Here is a 19,821-nt window from a genome sequence, read left to right as displayed (position 1 = left end):
AGACAATGGATTCAGATGAATCTAATGATTTGGATTTTTCATCTATTTACCTAATTGTCTCAAAAGTGGTAGAAGCTGCCTTGTAAGCAATTTTCTGATACAAGTCAGCTGGCTAATAAAAAGAAATGGGCCTATCAAACGCTGCCTATATCTAACAGTAATAATGTAGCAATATCCATCTCCTATGCTAGTTTACGTACCTTTAAGTATATAAATCCTCACTAGTTTCTTCACTCAAAACTCCTTTTTTTTCCCTCTGCATCCCAATCCTCAGACTAGCCATGATTTTTTTCTGTTTGTGAAGCCCCTCCCCAGCTTGTTTTCATTTAAACTCCAGGAAAGAAGTGATTCAGAGGCTCACAGGGCACAATAACCGAATAATTAAAAAATGGGGCACACACACTGTACAACTAGTCATTATTAGAAGATGACCATGAAGCAATTCATTATTTTAACTTGCAAATAAAGAATAAGCATTTTCCTTGCCTTTCCTATACAACCATACCACTGGGTAACCAAACAGTAGAGGGCAGCTAATAAATGAATGCTAGAATTAGAGTATCATCATTCTATAACCCCCAATAAATTAATGGATCTAGGCATTGATCGTCATTTGCTACTAACAACCCAATAAAATCCAGACCTAATGTGCCACCTAGATGCAAGAAGTCCACCACCTAAGAAGTAAATGCCCCCACTCCCAACAAATCAAGTATCTGAATCTGATCAGGTCTGTGGACCCAAAACGAATTTACAGGAAATACAAAGGGCAGAGAAATATGTTAAATGGTATTGCACAGATGCAACCAGCAAAAAATGGGAAATTATACAGGACAAATAACCTGTCTTTCCATAATTTCCAAGAAACAAAAAGAATGGAGGGGATATTTACTGCAGTATATGGACTTTAATTGGATCCTGACTCAAACACAAATTTACAAAAATTGAAACAATTTGATTAAGAAATTATTCATTTTTTAGGTCTGATATTTGTTGTGTGTATGCTTTAAGGAATCACATATTGAAATGAAATATTTATGAATATAAGCATATGTCTGTGGGAGTAAGTGGGGGTAGAGATGAAGCAAGATTAGTCATGAGTTGATAATTATTGAAACTGAGTGATAGGAACTTGGGGCTACATTATTTATTGCCCACTTCTATGTATGATTAAAATTTTCCATAATAAATAACTTTAAAAATCAATACACCCAGAAAAAGTGTGCCAAATGTATGCTATGGACCATGATTGGTGGTAATAGTCTAAGGATACTGTCTCATAATCTGGAGTTATATAGGAAATCTACACATCTGTATGACTGTTTTGCAAGTTCACAATATCTGTAACAAAAATATATTAAAAAAAAAATAGTTTGGGTTGGGGGAAAAAATACACCAAATGTAAGATAAAGACTATAGTTGGTAGTAATATTTTGATGATGCTCCTGCATACTTTGTAACAAATGTTTCACAACAATGCAAAGAGTTGGTGGAGGGTGATGTATGAGACCCTTGTGTGATGTTATGTATATTTATTTCGTAAGTTCACAATCTCTACTATACACTTGTTTATGCGTGCTCACGTATGAATGATATACCTCAATAAAATTTTTTTTAAAAATTAAAAAACAACAACAAAAAAAACCCAAAAGCACACACTGGGTAAGTCCAAAGAAGAATATGAAAACATACATAAAAAAAAAAAGCAGATCTTATGGGAATGAAAAAAAAGCAATTTACCTCAAAAAACCAATCACCACTTGAATTTAGAATAGTCTCTCTCCAGTTTTTCTCCAGTTAGACCTGAATGAACAATGAGGCAGTATTTGAAAAAACAAACTTTAACACTGTTCTTATTGGTCAATAAAACAATTAAGCTCAGAAGAACAGAATAATGTAGATTATACTCAAGTAACAAAAGTGAGATAAATGATTCATTTCTAGCACTTAATTCTCTAGCTTATATTTAATACTTACTGAACAAAGAAGAACACACGAGGAACCAAAAAATGAATATAATAACAACTTAGTTACAACTCTGTCATGACCACTTATATAAAAATGAATCTCTTAAGTGTTTCATTGAATAAGGAAGTCATCACATTTCAAAAAAATTTTCATCTTTATTGAAACATAAAACACATTTACAGCATGCAGGTTAACTTAAAATTATATGGCGTCTTCCCCAAAACCAATTCTCTTTGAATGTATCTTCAAAGCACTGAAAATAAACCAACATATTCCACAGGTTGACTCAGACTCTTCCCTGTCATCTCATGTCAAATTGAGAGTTACACATACAGTTAGTATTCTTAAGTTAGGCAAATAATTTAATTGATCACCATGAATAAATATTACTCTTATTTCACTGAGTTTCTCTTCTGAACCATTTATCAATACCATTCAGAGGAACGTAAATATATCCAACCCTCCCCCCCCCCCCCAAAGACACTGCAACTTGATATGACAGTGTTCTACAGGAAAAGAATTTTTCATTTACAAGAGTAAATGGTCTACTTAATGTCCTACATAGTAAAAATAAAGAGTAGTTCCACTGAAAACAAATTTACAAAATTCCTGGTACATTTTGTGAAAGATGTGAGCTTATAAATAGAAAAGAAACATTAAGATTAAAGAAAAAAAACCAAAAAACTAACAGTGTGTACTCTGAACCACATGCTAGTTACAAATTTATTGTTTGTTTCACAGCACCAATACCCATGATACATTACTTACAGGAATGAAACTACCATATTCAGACAAAAGAGAAAAAGAATTCTGCTTCATTTATGAATGTTGCCAAAGAAGCAAGTTTTTTCATTTGAAAACAAAATATGAATATCTACACAAATGCAGCCAAATGTTTCTCTATCATCATAAGTAGGCTACAGCACTTAAAAAAAAAAAGTTAACTGTATTACTTCTATCTCCCTGTACCAAGGTTTCATTTTTATCAGTGGAGTGTTTCTTTTTATCAGTCCTAAAAGGAACACAATCATTTTAAAGGCTGCAGATTACAACAGCAAGGATTTCTGTTAAAAAAATAAATAAATCTATCTTTCAAATCAAAGTTATTATAAAAGTGAAAATTACAAGAGTTAAGGAAATAGAAAAATAAGCCAATTATGATCTGAATCTTCTGACTATGGTTCCAAATTTAATACAAATATCTGTGTATAAAACTTTTTCAAAAATTCTACCAGCCATATCCTAACACAGAACTTTCAAAGTTTTTCTACTGACTGAATACCTTAGATTCCCATTTTCTCTTAAGTTCTGCTAAAATAGTCACTCCCCCATGATGAAGCAGATAATGAAATCTTTTTCCTACTGCCTTTATAACTTCCTAAAATAAACTGCTGACTTAGTTTAATCATCTGAGGAAGAAGTGGCAAAAATAGGAATATATTTAGTATTATTATTACAAAACTATGGATTAGCTAACAAAATAATTTATTTAATGAGGATTTTTAGTGCCTTGCAAACAATTCACTATTTCTAGGTTAAACAAAAAATAATAAATTATAGTGTATGACTTAGTATAGCAGTTAAAAATACTCCAGGGATTTCAAACCAAAATTTAGCTACATACTTTTTAGTTCACCGTATATATGTGCTGTTTCTTCATACTTTCCCCCCCAATTTCCATAGGTTATAAATTTAGATCAATACGTATTAATATGGAAGTATGTTTAGTTCTAAAATATCTTAATTAATTTTACTATATGAAAGATAACAAATTATTATCTGCTCTTTCATTAGCTAGCAGGCTCACCAGAATGAAGCGGGGTATTTTCATTCCATCAAGCTATGTTGAGTACAGAATCAGGAAGAAGAGAAATACAATTCCTTTATCAAACTCTTTCTTAGATTTGCTTTTGATATTGTAAAGTATTTTTATTCAAAATAACTCATCATCAGGCATTTCATGAGATAACAATTAAGCAGTCTTGTTCAGTCTCAAATGCCTAGTTCGGCAGTTTTAAGGTTTCAGTGCTCAAACAGTAGTTTTCAGAAGCAAACTTCAGAGACAATACAAATCATTTTAGCCCTGTATCATTTCAAAGGATTTTAAAATACAGTACTGACCTGATGTATTTTGTGGGCATGTAGTGTTGCATTTAAGTGGTAAAATTTAAGACAATCTAAATATACCATTTTCCCTAAACTAAGGAAGACATTTTAAAAAGAAAAGAAAAACAAGAAGCAATAGCAGCTAAGTACTTTAAAGTGAGATTGAAAATTAAACACATACAAACAACAAAAAGCACAATCCTATAAGGTACAATTAGCTTGGCACAGTGAAGACTAAACTTAAGACACAAAGGACAAACTGTGTAATAAATAGGGCCACAGTTGTAAACTGTAAATTTTTTCCCCTCTTAAGACGCCAAAATTGCACTCTAGTTGTGTTGGGAAGCAGCAGAGTTTACAAGAAGAGTGGGTAGGAAACAGCTGTACAGGCCAGGTATAATTTATACATTAAAAAAAGTTATAATTCTACAATCCCCAGGGGATAGAGGTTAGTCAACTGAATGACTCTGCTTGATAATATTTCTTCAAACTTCAATTCTTTTCAACACCTGAAAATGGGAAAACACATAGAAGATATTTTTATTTATTAAAAACTTTGTGCTTAGTTTAGATAATCACAAAGAAGATACTCATGCAGTAAAGTAAACCAAGAATTTAAAAACATTTTGGCCAATAGTGAAGTGACCACTTTCCCCAATATTAAAAAAGATGTAAATGATTTGATTTTCTTCTATTTTATGTAGAGTTGGTTTATGAGCACTAGTGTTTTTAAAAAGAGGTCAGTCCTTCATTTGCTTTTATTCTTTCCAACAGAGCTAAAGTTGAGCTGATATGTAAGTTATTTTTGCTTAAAAAAACAAAACAAAACAGGAGGGGAGGGGGGCTGATGTCTCTTTTCAGACCCCTGCCATGCTGGCGACCTAATAAACTCCTGCCTGAATCTTAAACAAACAAAACAGGAGGGGAGAAAAAGGAGTGGAGGACTAGGGATAAACAAGGAAGAGATGCCTGTGGTAGGAAAAGTGACAGTGAAATAAACAACCTCAGCAGCTGTCACCTGGAAGCACCCTTGTATTAAACTGCCAACTTACCTTTGCATTTAGAAAAATCCAAACTGTTCCAAGTATTATGCAACCAGCCACATAAAAAACAACTAAAGACATCAGTGTTATTAATCCAATGCCATTCATCCAAAAAATAAACCAAGTGTTTATTTTTTGAATTTTTTAATATTTAAAAAATAAGAATTTCTCTAATGTATTAATTTTCAGTAATTTATCACACTTAAGTGGACAATATACTCTTATTAAGACATAGCTTAAGACTGATGTAGGAGTTAAAAAATAATCACTATTCTTTGGACTACCAATGAAACAAGTATATAAGTATATAAATGATTTCATACACATTACAAGCACTGAAAATCTAGTTAAGCCAAGTTAGCTTCTTCCTAATGCTAAACTGCTGATACTAGACTGGCATCAGAGTTCTACCTTATAGATAAAACCTAGCTATGTTTAACAAAGGTTATGGTCTATCTTCTCTGTAAATAAGATATGAGTTCAAAGTTTACAAATATGAACTTTAATGTTTTGAGAATATCCTAAAAAAATCAACTTAAATCTATATTCTCATAGATGGATAAGGCCCTTGTGGAGCTCCCACTTTCAGAAAGGGAGGGAAAGGCAGCTTGCACCTACTGAGTACCTGCTCTGTGCTATCTAAAGACATCTTAACTCAGGTAATTGGTAAGAACTACTTCCACTTTACTAATAAAAGGTGCTCAGAAAAGTTGTTCAAAGGGGAAAAAGACAAAGGCATCCATAGGTGCAGGAAAATCAGCTACTGTATGCCTACTGATGTGACACAATATATAACACATATAGGGAAGCAGATTTGGCTCAACAGAGAGCGTCCGCCTACCACATGGGAGGTTCAGGGTTCAAATCCAGGGCCTCCTGCTCCAGATGGTGAGCTGGCCCACACACAGTATTGATTCGCACAAGGAGTGCCATGCTATGCAGGGGTGTCCTCCGTATAGGGGACCCTCATGCACAAGGTGCGTGCTCCATAAGGAGAGCCGCCCAGTGCAAAAAAAGTACAGCCTGCCGAGGAGTGGCACTCTACACACGGAGAGCTGATGCAGCAAGATGACCAACAAAAAGAGACAGAGATTCCTGGTGCTGCTGACAATACAAGTGGACACAGAACAACACACAGCAAATGGACAGAGAGCAGACAACTGGGGGGAGGGGGAGGGGAGAGAAATAAAAAATAAATCTTAAAAAAATAAAACACATGATCTACAATGTAGTCTTCTGAAAAAAATGTTTAGTCTAAATCTAATTGGTGCTTCTCACCTGCTTTCCAATTTATAGCGAATGTAGATAAAGGAAAAAGACAATTAAACAGGCAATCAACCATCTAGGAGATATATACAAAGTGGCCTGTTTGCTTCAGTAAGTCAATGCTCTTATAAGGGGTTGGAGGTATGCTATTCTACATTAAAAGATTTAAAGGATATAATAAAATGCAAACAGTGGTCCTGGACTATTCTGGTTGAAACAGCTGGGAAGGACATTTTTTTAAAAGAAGCAATTGAGAGAAACCTGCATATTGATTGGTATTAGATAGTATTAGAAAAATTGTCCATTTTGTTAGGTGTGATATGTTACCTTTGTGGCTATATAAAAATTTGTTTTAGAGATATACTATTAGGTTGGTGCAAAAGTAATTGCGATTTTGCATTGTTAAAATTTGCATTTGATAATCAGCATACATTCTTAAATGTGGTTATGTTATACATCATTTTAATGTGAATTTCTTGGTTTTTTTTTTGGTAATTACATTACTTGCTGTTTATTTTATATTTATTTTATACTACGGAAATGATGCGAGACAAAAAAGCAAATTTGAGCGATATTTTCTTATTTGAGTGCAAAATGGGTCGTAAAGCAGTGGAGACAACTTCCGACATAAAAAATGCATTTGGCCAGGAACTGCTAATGAACATTCAGTGCAGGGGAGGTTCAAGAAGTTTTGCAAAGGAGATGAGAGCTTTGAAAATGAGGAACGTAGTGACCAGCCATCGTAAGTTGACAACGACCAACAGAGAGCACTCATCAAAGCTGATCCTATTAAAACTACAGGAGAAGTTGCCAAAGGACTCAACATTGACCATTCCACAGTCGTTCAGCATTTGAAGCAAATTGGAAAGGGGAAAAAGCCTGATGAGCGGTTGCCTCATGAGCTGACTGAAAATAAAAAAAATCATTTTGAAGTGTTGTCTTCTCTTAGTCTACACAACAAATGAGCCATTTCTTGATCAGATTGTGACGTGTAATGAAAAGTGGATTTTATACGATTACTGGTGATAACCAGCTCAGTGGTTGGATTGAGAAGCCCCGAAGCACTTCCCAAGCCAAACTTGCACCAAAAAAAAGGTCATGGTCACTGTTTGGTGGTCTGCTGCCAGTCTGATCCACTACAGTTTTCTGAATCCCGGCAAAACCACTTCATTTGAGAAGTATGCTCAGCAGATCAATGAGATGCACCAAATAGTGTAATGCCTGCAGCTGGCGTTGGTCAACAGAAAGGGCCCAATTCTTTTTCATGATAATACCCAACCAAATGTTGCACAACCAATGCTTCAAAAGTTGAACAAACTGGGCTATGAAGTTTTGCCTCATCCGCCATATTCACCTGACTTCTCACTAACCGATTACCATTTCTTCAAACACCTCAACAACTTTTTGCAGGGAAAACATTTCTACAACCAGGAGGATGCAGAAAATGCTTTTCAAGAGTTCATCAAATCCCAAAGCACAGATTTTTACACTACAGGAATATGCAAACTTATTTCTTGTTGGCAAAAATGTGTTGATTGTAATGGTTCCTATTTTGATTAATAAATACGTATTTGGGCCTAGTTATGATGATTTAAAATTCATGGCCCAAAACCACAATTCCTTTTGCACCAACCTAATACATAAATAAAAGTCATGAATTTTAATTAGTTTTGTGCTGGAGAACTGTAAGGGAGTCAAAGTGAAAAAGAAATTGTTTTTAAAAAGTTGCTTAAATGCATAAAAAGTCACAATATTCAATTGATGGAACTTCAAATCCACGCTCTTTTTATTGCATTACTCTCTTTTAAAATCCTATACTGTGTAGACAAAATGACATTATTCTTAGAAATGTGAATCTTCCAAAATCGTTCACTATTTTACTCAAACCAAGAAATAGTATTATGCAAAAAATGAAAATTGTGGCTTTAGTATATGTCAGAAACAATAACAGTAAATCATCTCATAATTATCTAGTACTTTTTAGTTTCCAACACAACTACACATCCTGGGGTTCCTAAAGGGTTAGAATATGACTTCCTGTCACAGGATGAATTTACTAGGCAGCTATTAATCAATCATGCTATAAAAGAAAAAGTTCAGAAAAAAAAAAGGAAGGTACAAAGTAGTATATATATTAGAAATGTATAGTATATTATTAGAATATTTATCAACAACTTTTTAATCTAAAAATTATATGTAAAGACAGCTCTAGAGGGAAGCAGACTTGGCTCAGTAGATAAGGCATCCATCTACCACATGGGAGGTCCGTGGTTCAACCTCAGGCCTCCTTGACCCGTGTGGAGCTGGCCCACATGCAGTGCTGATGTGCTCAAGGAGTGCCCTGCCACGCAGGGGTGTCCCCTCGTAGGGGAGCCCCACGCGCAAGGAGTGCGCCCCGTAAGGAGAGCTGCCCAGCACAAAAGAAAGTGCAGCCTGCCCAGAAATGGTGCCGCACACACGGAGAGCTGACGCAGCAAGATGACGCAAAAAGAGAGACACAGATTATCGGTGCCGCTGATAAGGATAGAAGCGGTCACAGAAAAGCACACAGTGAATGGACACAGAGAGCAGACAACTGGGAAGGGGGAGGAAGGGGAGAGAAATAAATAAAAAATAAATCTTTAAAGAAAAAAAAAGCTCTAGAAAAATACACACCATATATTATGTGGTATCTATTTTTCTACTTTGTGGTATTCTTTACACTCCTACAATGAACAGATATTATGTGTATAATTAAAAATAAGTGAATGAATAAGACCTAATGAATCTGTTTAGATAAACTAACCACAATAGCTACATGGAAAAGGGACACAGAAAATTCTCTCTAAAAAAAGGAAATATAAATAGGCCAATAAGTACTTGAAAATACATCCTTTATTAATAAATCAATCAGAAGCCATTTTTGGCCTATTAAATGGGAATGCTTAAAAACTACTAATACACAAAACTGGCAAGGATGAAACAAAATGGACAGTATCCTTGACTAATACGCAATTCAGTGAAATATTTCTGGAAAGCATCCTAGCATTATATATCAAGAATTTAAAAAATGTTCATAGCATTTTATAATTCCACATCTGGGAATCCTGTGGAAATCATCTAAAGGGTGGGAAAGTATAAAAAAGATGCTCCATACTCCAAATTTCACATATGGAAATTTCAATTTTAGATAATATGGGAAAAATTAATTTACAATTTTATGTCCAGTGAAAATGAACAGTTATAAACGATGGTATTTCCATATGATAAAATTCTAAAAGCTATTTAAAAATGATCCAGTATGTTAGGTTAAAAATAAGGACACAAAACTGAATAAAGTTAGATCTGAATGATGAAATCATGCCAAGTTACTTTTACAATCAATCACACACATAAAAAAAAAAAAACTGTGACACAAATTTAAGAACTCAAAATATTGCTAAACAACCAATAGCTATGATTCAAAAGCCAGATGTAAACTACGAACCTGTGGGTTTGTGTAAATGCTTACACTTTGCCTCCTCCACCACGTACTGCCATGGGCTGGTTGTTCTGAACAAATGTACCTCCTCCACGAATTGCACTTGGATGAGTTGGAGAAGCTGCTGGATGTTGCCCAGGACGAATAGGCTTAGCTAATAAAAAACAAAAAACAAAAATTTACTTTAGAATAACCGTGATACACAACTGAAATGACTTTTTTTTTTTAGGTCTCTTCTCTTTGTTCACACTAAATTTCCATGTTTTTGTTTTTCTTTGCCTTTTTATTTCTCAGCAAATTCCTCTCTTTTTTAACACCCCCTTTTTAATTTCAAAATTTTAAAAAATAATCATGCATACCATATATCACCCCACCACCAACACCTTACACTGTTGTAACATATTTGTCAAACGATGAAAGAACACTGCCACAATATTACTGCTGCCTGTAGTCTATAGCCTATATTTGGTGTATTTTCCCCACACCTCTTTCTCTCTTTATTGGTTACATTCTTTTCTCCAGGATTATGCAATCTTGTTCTTGCACCAATGATTATTCTGAAGCATGAAATACAGTTTTGATGACTTATTTTCTTACAATTCTCCCTTGGCTTTAATAACATTGATCTATACAGTTTCTCTCATCTCTGACCATTCTTGCTTGCTTTTCTAGTTCTTATTTATCTACTCATGCTAAAAATGTTGTTATTCCTCAATTTTTCTTTTCCTTCCCAACAATGCTATTCTTTGATAAGTTAAAGTCAACATATTATGAATGAATCAGACTGTGATTTCAACTAAAAGAAACATTTCTCAAGGTTTCAATGTGTTGTACTAACCAATTTGTGCTGAATGTCCTCTTCTGGCCATATTCTTTGATCTGACGGCTTCCTTTATACGATCTACTTCTTGCTGATAGCGTTTACGATCACGAGATGCATTTTCTTTGGCCTCTTTCAGTGCTGACTCCAGTGCTTTCACTCTCTCAGCTGTAGCTCTAAGTCGCTTTTCCAGTTTAGGTAGTTCACAGCGAAGATCTGCATTATCACGTACCAACTAAGGGTACATAAAGAAAATGATTCTGGTTTTAACAAGATGATACAGAAAGTATAAGCATTTCAGTTTCTCTTTAAAAGAGAAGACTACTTTATAGTAAGGCTTTTCCATTTAATTTAATTTATGTTGCAACATATTAACTGGGGGAGGGAGATTGTTCTTTTCCCTTACTATGCAAGGAGAGTAAACTCCAACACAAGTGCCAGTCCTCTTTGGTAAGGTATTAATAAGGTAGAAATGAACATTCTTTTAGAGACATAAGACCATAAGCAAATATAAACTTAGAAAGCTCCTTATTAAGTGTCAAAGAAGATAAAGGTTAAAATTTCTAGCACACACATCAGGTTTAGAGTAACAGATATAGATGAACTGAGTGCTAAGAAACTTTAAGAAAAACTTTTATTAATCACATATCAAGCTGTAACAAAAAACAAGCAAAATTAATAATAATCATGGCTTTTTAAAAAAATGTAAAATACATTTTATTTATTTCACAATCTGAAGCACTGAATGTAAACAAATTTTAAAAAATTCTAATTTTCTCATTATAAAGACCCGTCCACCATAAATAAATTTAATAAATTATATTACCATGAATAAATTTAGAAAACTAGCAGACCTGAAGTCTTCCAAAGAAATAAGAATTTGTGTTTTCATTAGCTTCTTGTTTGATTATTTTTAGGAGGTACTGGGGATTGAACCTAGGACCTTGTACGTGGGAAAACAGGTGCTCAATTGCTGAGCTATATCCACTCCCCAGGGAAAGTTGGTTTTTTTTTTTGTTTTTTTTTTTTTAGGAGTTACTGGGGATTGAATTGAATTGGGGACCTTGTACATGGAAAGCAGGTGGTCAACCACTTGAGCTACACCTGCTTCCTCACTGGCCACTTTTGGTAACAGGATTGTTGTAAAAAAAAAAAAAAGTATTAACTCCTCTAAAGGTTGTTAGAGGTTACTTTATATAATTGTTCTATAAAATAATAAGGCTCAGGGTATAGAAATTCCCTTGCAAGAGTCAAGATTAAAAATTACTTGCCACTCTCAATTTTGGATTATTACAACAGTGAGGCTATCATAAAATATACTCTTTGTTACCTGTTTGTGCACTTTAGTGAGTTGTTCAAGATTATTTTCAAGAAAGGAGATTTTCTGCTTTTGAGCAGCACTGCCTCCAGTGTCATCAGAATCAATCTCGGCACTCTGAGAAAAGAGAACTTGATGAATTCTATGAAAAAAATTTAAAGATCAAAAAATTCTAAGCTTAACTACATCAACCTTTTTATGACTGTAAAATTACTTCTTTTCTGAATTCAGAGAATTACAGAGTAAGTACCATTTATACAAATAGCAATAGCTATCATCAGTATTGCTATATTACCTTTTTAACTCTGGTGGCCAGGTCCTGAACAAAAAGCTTCCGAAGGTTGTGTAAAGTTTGAAGTTCTTTTGCCTTGAATTAAGAACAGTTATATTTGTGGAATTCAGACTTCAAATTCAGAATAATCAGAAGGAGGAAAAAACAAAACATAAAATGCTCCCCAATCCTGTTTATTTTCAAGTTTATCTTACCACAGTCTCCTCCAAACCCTTCAAGTCTTGTCTTGCTTGTTCTCGTCTATCTTGCATAACCCTAAACCAGAGAAAAATATAAATATTATAACTTCAAATTTGATTCCATAAAATTCTAGTTTTGTTTACCACAAGAGGTGAATCAATTACTTTGAATCTGAAAGGATCAATTCTTATTTTAAAAACAATAGACTAGAGTGGACTCACTGGTATTCTACTATAGACTTATTGTGATTCTAGCGATGGAAGAAATTATATCATTGATGTGAAGACATGGCCACTGGAGGTGCTGAAGTTAGGGAGAGGGAAAAAGAGGTATAATATGGGGGCATTTTCAGAACTTGGAATTGTCCTGAATGACACTGCAATGACAGATACAGGCCTTATATATCCTGCCATAACCTACAGAATTGAGTGGGAGAGAATGTAAACTACAACGTAAACTATAATCCATGCTTACTGGCAATGCTCCGAATGTGTTCATCAATTGCAACGAATGTACCACACTAATCAAGTAAATTGTTAATGTGGGGGAAAGTGGGAGGTGTGGGGAGTGGGGCATATGGGAATCCCTTATATTTTTTATGTGACATTTTATGTAATCTATCTTTAAAAAAAATAAATAAAAATACATTTGAACAACAGCAACAACACCTCTCAGCAATGAAAGAGATAAAAAGATCAAGTGGCAGAATTCAATGAGTAAGGAATTATTATTTATATTTTAGAATATATCACAGCACACTGCTATTTATCTAAAATGGTTTGAATAGAGACTTACAGAGATTAAAGAAATTTTTAAAAAGAAAAACATCTTACATATTTTACAGTAAGAATTATTCTAAGCAAAATTATAGCTGATGATTCAGGACAATCTTTATAAAATCAACTCTGACCCTAGACTTCCTATGATGTGATCATGCCTAATAACAACCCATTTCCTTGCCAAATGTCTCACAAACTCAAGATACATGAAAAAATTATAATTGTGAATTTTCTACCTGGTCAGATTCTAGTGAACTGAGTATTAATTACACTTAGTAAATTAGAAAAAGTGAACGTAAAATCCTCAGTTCAAAAGGCAAGGCTAGAGGAGAGGATATAGCTCAAGTGGTTGATCACCTGCTTCCCATGTTTGAAGACCTGGATTCAATCCCCAGAACCTCCTTAAAAAAAGGGCAAGACTAAAAACAACCAAGTTGTTTAGACAAGATTAGATTTTACAAAAATTCAGTTACTGCGAAAGATCCTGAAATCTCCTAAATTACTTAATGCCATATTTTAGGTTCATTTTAAAGATTGATTCTGAAATAACAAAGAATCAGCAAGAGGAGTATGAATCTTGACCATGATTGAAATACAGGACTTTCTTCATGAAAGTACAAGAATATAATGCAAGTTTTTAGATATAAAATCAAACCTACTCAGAAGGTTTAAGAAAAACATCTTTAGTGCACACAAAGTAAAAAATGTATTCACTGGATATATCTAAAATTGATGTTTGCAATCCTCTTCTTTAGTTTTTATTTTTCAACATTAATTGATCCATTTACTCACGTAAGTTCATGTAGTTTTTTGCTCTTTTCCTGATCTGTAGATTTCAACTTTTCATGTTCTACTCTCAGACGTTCCTGCTCTAACATCATTTTCTGGTTTTGGCTGACAAAATAAAAAACATAAAGCATCACATCACACTTTTCTGAATGCTGTCATTAAACTTCTTCAAATTCTTAACACCCATAATCTCACCTTTTAAATACCCAAAGCCTCCTGTTATCCTGTCCCCATGAGGGAGAAGGGGAGGGTATGTGGCTACCATATTTTCTCATATTTTACCTTGAAACCATGACTTTATTCTTCTATACCTTTCACCTCCCTGAATCCTTTAGGTATTAATACCTAATTCCATTAGGTATTAATAATAAGAACTATGCCCCAAACTTGTCATCATTTTGTTTTGTTTTGTTACTCTTCTCTGGTTCTGACTCAAATTGTGACTTCTGATTTCTAAAATCCTATGGTATATACATATGGTTATGAGATTAGGGAAAATATCTTTTAGATAAACTAACTTCAGTTTTTTTAAAAAAAACTTTTTAAATGCATAATTTCCAAAAGTTTTTTTCCTGTGTTTTTTTTTTTTTAAAGTTGAGGAAATGATTTGGAGAAGACTACAGGGACTACTTGCAATAATGGGTTAAAGTTGTTTTGCTTTTTTCCCTTCCTACTGGAGATCAAGAGCTAAAGCTGTGACAGTTTGAATTTGGTGAATCCCCTAAAAAAGATTATGTTCTTAAACTCATCTATTCCTGCAGGTATACAGTACCCTGTGACTGCATTATTAGCTCACTTGATTAGACTGATTTTGATTGGACTGTATCAGTGAGGTAGGAGGCAGCCGGCTGGGCCTGATATAAACAAAGAGACAGAGACACACAAAGAAATATGAAGTTACCATTTTTGACCCTGCCATATGAGAGAGAACTCCCAATTCGCCTATGTTATAGAAAGGCAGAGAAGACCTGAGAGACTGAGAGAGGTGGCCAGGAAAGAGAAAAGCCTATGTCTGGTGCCCACCGCTAAGCTTTGGGATTCAGGAAATTCTGGAAGGGAAGGCAGGGCCATTGGCAAGAGATCATCCACCATCTTGCTTCACCATGTGACAGATGACTTTGGTGAGAAAGCATCTCTTGATGGCCTCAGAACTGTTAGCTTTTACCCCAAATATATCCCCTTTGTAAAAGCCAGTACAATTCTGGTATTTTGCATCAGCCCAATGGCAAACTAAGACAGAAGTTATATTCATAAATGAAAAAATTCTGGATGAAACATATAGGTTTCTAATAAGGATATACCTATTATTCCCTTCTGTCTAAATAGTTAATTTTTCTGAACTTGTTTCTTTTTTTTTTTCTTAAAGATTTTTTATTTATTTCTCTCCCCTTCCCCCTGCCCCCAGTTGTCTGCTCTCTGTGTCCATTCACTGTGTGTTGTTCTTTGTCCACTTGTATTCTTGTCAGCGGCAGCGGGACTCTGCGTCTCTTTTTTGTTGCATCATCTTGCTGCGTCAGCTCTCCGTGTGTGTGTGGCACCACTCCTGGGCAGGCTATACTTTTTTTGTGTGGGGCAGCTTTCCTTACAGGGTGCACTCCTTGCACTCCTACACGGAGGACACCCCTGTGTGGCATGACACTCCTTGCATGCAGCAGCACTGCGCACAGGCCAGCTCACCACATGGGTCAGGAGGCCCTGCGTTTGAACCTGGACCTCCCATGAAGTAGGCGGACTAACTGTATCAGTTGAGCCAAATACACATCCCTTGAACTTGTTTCTTAATACCTCAGTTTAAGAGCAAGAGGAAACAAAAATATAATACTTACTCTTGAAGATCAGTAATAAGTTTTTCTTTTGCCTCGACCTCATCTCTCAGACTACTAATTTGTTTTTGGTGAGTTTCTCTGTGGCTCTGGATCTGCTGTTCAACAGCTTGCTGAAATTATTGGGGAAAAAAAGATGTTAAAATCAGACTAATCAAAATAACATTGTACTAAAGTCTTTAGAATGCAATGTAACATCAAACTTGCCTTAACTTCATTTGCAGTCTGAACCTTATTTAAGTGCTCCTTTTCCATTTCATGAACTTTCTCTATTTGGGTAGGAAGAGCAAACAGAAAAAAGGAAATAAGCCTCAAGAGTCCACATATAAACCAAGGAGTGAATGAGTTTTATAAGGGCTCTAATTCCTTACCAGGAGTTGACTTTAAATTATCCAAATGCCACATAGTAAATCTTACCCTTCAAGTTCAATGATGCATTGACTGGCTCACTTTTATGTTGATATTATAGATTCTTCTACTTACTTTGCATAAACCCAGAATAGAATGGGTTAAGGGTATGGTAGAGAAATCTGATAGCTTTCTGAGTTCCCTATGACAAGGTTTATATATAAACAATTCATAACTTTAAGTTCTTAGGTTGGCCATTTCCATATTCAAACATGATTTCAAAAATGTTTCATTGCTACATTAAAATGTATGAACTTTTTACTGTTCCAAGTTATCCACATTCCTACTATCCACTATCAGTGTACATATGAACAGATACTAAAGTAAGAATTAATACACATGTAACTCATTAGCAACCAGGAATACACACCTTGCGCTCGAAGCTGGACTAGTTCTTCACTGAGAGAATCAACAGATTCCTCCAGCTGTCTTTTCTTTTGCTCCACATTTTGGAGGTATTCAGTCAGTGACTTGATTTTGGCTTCATGCTTTGGGGAAAAATATACCAATAAAAGGTAGAAAAAAAGTCCCACAAATATATTTTGTTAAGAATATTTGAAAATAAGTAAATTTTATCAGTATTCTAAATACATGATTTAAAGAAGAAATTTAAGCCCAAAATTTTCATGAGCCATTTACAATGCTAAAGGACTTAGTCAATAAAAAAGGTCACCTGGATAGCTTCTAACAGTTGCAGCTAAGGCACCGAAGCTGAAACAGATAATATTCTTTTTCCTTTTTTCTTTTTTTTTAAAAAGATTTATTTTTTATTTATTTAATTCCCCTCCCCTCCCCTGGCTGTTTTCTGTGTCTTTTTGCTGCGTCTTGTTTCTTGGTCCGCTTCTGTTGTCGTCAGCGGCACGGGAAGTGTGGGCGGCGCCGGAAGTGTGGGCGGCGCCATTCCTCAGCAGGCTGCACTTTCTTTCGCGCTGGGCGGCTCTCCTTACAGGGCGCACTCCTTGCGCGTGGGGCTCCCCTACGCGGGGGACACCCCTGCAGTGGCGCGGCACTCCTTGCGCGAATCAGCACTGCGCATGGGCCAGCTCCACACGGGTCAAGGAGGCCCAGGGCTTGAACCACGGACCTCCCATGTGGTAGACGGATGCCCTAACCACTGGGCCAAAGTCCGTTTCCCCAGATAATATTCTTATAGTTATCTTTATCTAATGCTACCCCTTCTCTCCTTCACAGTCCCTATTTTGGTGAATGGTCCCATCCATTCAGTTACCAAAACCAAAAAACTGATTCCTTACAATTTTTTTCACCCTAGAATTTGTCTAGATTCTTCATCAGTTATATCACATTTTTAAAAAAGTGAATATGTGTATATAACAACCCATGCTAACAAATATAACCCAGTTAAATCATTCATGTTGTAATACTGCAGTTAGACTAGGAAATACAACTGACTAAATGAACCTTTGCATTTTGTTACACAAAATAACTTATTTTTCTGAAAATTTTTACAATAAATAAAATATATATGTGCCTGTTCAATAAATGAAGACATTTTGTATGGTAACACATACTTGAGAGATACGAAGTTGGCATGCTGCTAACTCCTTTTCATTTTCTTCCATTTTTTTGTTGCTCTCAGTTTGTGTGCTTTCTAACTGTTTGCAGCGTTTTACCATTGTTTTTACTTCAGATTTCATTTTGCTAATATAGAGCCTTGCAACTGTGAACTCTTCATCTATCATGCCAGTTCCTTCAGGTTGCTGTGACAAAAGCAAAATAAAAAAATTAAAGCCAAAAATGTTTAGTTTATGTTTTTCCAATTAGATTCTAAAATCTTCTAACAAATAAAATATCATTCAAAACTCACAGAAAGTCTGGAATTGATGTTTTCTTTTATTGCCGTTTTCAATAAAAGGTAAATAAAATACAGCTTAAATTTTCCTTTTAGTTTCTAAAACTTAATTAGCAATGTTAAGATGTCTACAAGTAAAAAATGAATGTAAATCCAAAAAAACCCACCATTTCTTCTTGTTTTGACTCAATTTTTAAATATCTTCCTCAGAGAACTTGCTCAGCCAATTCTATGTTAACCGTGTGCAAGTCCAGTTTCAAACAATAACAATAAAAAATATTTAGGTGGAAGAGATAGGTGTACATTCTGTATACATTCTTTACCGTTATAAAATTCAGTGTTGAAAATTAAATGAAGTTTAGGAAGGAAGAAATATAACTCTTTGTTCACAGATGATGCAATTGTCTATGTAGAAAATCCAAAGATGACACCAAAAAAACCCTCTTGGAAATAATAAGCTAGTATAGGAAGGTTATAAAACAAGTGTTAGTAAACGAAAGTCTATTGCGTTCCTATACACCAACCATGGACAACTGAAATTTGAAATCAAAACACAATACCATTTAATATTAGCATAAAAAGGGTATATTTAGATATAAACTTAACAAAATATATACAATATCTATCAGAAAAACTATGAAAATTCTGATGAAAGAAATCAAAGGATATCTTAAGAAATGGAAATACAGTCCATGTTCACAGATAGGAAGACTCAATGTTATGATGTTGGTCCTCAAACTGTTCTACAGAGTCAACACAATTCCAATCAAAACCCCAGCAACTGTTTTCTTATAAACTGATTACAGTTCATATGGAACATGAAAAGATACAGAAGAGCCAATACAATACTAAAGAAAAAAAAATCAGAGGATATATACCCCCCTAATTTTGGACATATTACAAAACTACATTAATTAAGACAGTGTGGTATTGGCAAAAGAATAGACAAATAGGTAAATGGAACAGGGTAGAAACTCAGAAATAAACCTACACAAATAGTCAACTAATAGTTGATGAAGGGCACAGAAAATTTAATGGAAATATGGCTCTAGACACATACTTAACACCATTCACAAAATTAACTCAAAATGGACCATAGACCAAAACATAAAAAATGTAAAACTTCTAGAAAAAAACAAGAACATCTAATGACCCTGAGTTCGATGGATTTTTACATATAACACTCAAAGCACGAACTATGAAAGAAAAAATTAAGTTGGACTTCATTAAAACTAAAAACTCCTGTTCTGTAAAAGACACTCCTAAGAGACTTAGTAAAAATACTAAGAGAAAACATTTGCAAAACACAAACCTGATAAAGGACTTGAATCCAAAGTATATAAAGAACTCTTAAAACTAAGAATAAAAAACCAAATAACCCAATAAAAAAAGTAGCCCAAAATCTGGAGACACCTCACCAAAGATATACAGATGGCAAATAAGCATATGAAATGATACTCAGTATCATCTGTCATGAAGGCATTGTTGTTTTTTTTCTATTTCTTTTTTTTTGGCCAACTGATTTTTTTAAAAAGACTTATTTATTTATTTATTTCTCTCCCCTCCCACCCCCCCAGTTGTCTGTTCTCTATGTCTATTTTGCTGTGTGTTCTTCTTTTGTCCGCTTCTGTTGTTGTCAGTGGCACGGAAATCTGTGTTTCTTTTTGTTGCATCATCTTGTTGTGTCAGCTCTCCGTGTGTGCGGCACCATTCCTGGACAGGCTGAACTTTCTTTCGCGCTGGGCGGCTCTCCTTATGG

The 19,821-nt window shown here is 34.7% G+C and overlaps 1 protein-coding gene across 1 annotated transcript in view; it reads right to left on the bottom strand.

Annotated features, from left to right (window-relative positions):
* Positions 1-2,103: 2,103 nt before the first annotated feature.
* The window catches only part of KIF5B (kinesin family member 5B), a 52,291-nt gene continuing 34,573 nt past the window's right edge, over positions 2,104-19,821 (bottom strand). Inside the window, exons 16-26 of the mRNA XM_004451662.4 lie at positions 17,782-17,970; positions 16,623-16,740; positions 16,052-16,113; positions 15,848-15,957; positions 14,025-14,126; positions 12,468-12,528; positions 12,277-12,348; positions 11,994-12,098; positions 10,682-10,898; positions 9,850-9,997; positions 2,104-4,583 (exon numbers count right to left, since the gene is read on the bottom strand). Coding sequence (XP_004451719.1) covers positions 9,870-9,997; positions 10,682-10,898; positions 11,994-12,098; positions 12,277-12,348; positions 12,468-12,528; positions 14,025-14,126; positions 15,848-15,957; positions 16,052-16,113; positions 16,623-16,740; positions 17,782-17,970 — 1,164 coding nt within the window. The 3' untranslated portion in view covers positions 2,104-4,583; positions 9,850-9,869. The remainder of the gene's footprint in view (positions 4,584-9,849; positions 9,998-10,681; positions 10,899-11,993; positions 12,099-12,276; positions 12,349-12,467; positions 12,529-14,024; positions 14,127-15,847; positions 15,958-16,051; positions 16,114-16,622; positions 16,741-17,781; positions 17,971-19,821) is intronic.

The sequence above is a fragment of the Dasypus novemcinctus genome, chromosome 5 (assembly GCF_030445035.2).
Source record: "Dasypus novemcinctus isolate mDasNov1 chromosome 5, mDasNov1.1.hap2, whole genome shotgun sequence".
NCBI lineage: Eukaryota > Metazoa > Chordata > Mammalia > Cingulata > Dasypodidae > Dasypus > Dasypus novemcinctus.
The sequence above is the reverse complement of the archived record's forward strand: the minus strand, read 5'-3'. Positions and strand labels throughout refer to the sequence as shown.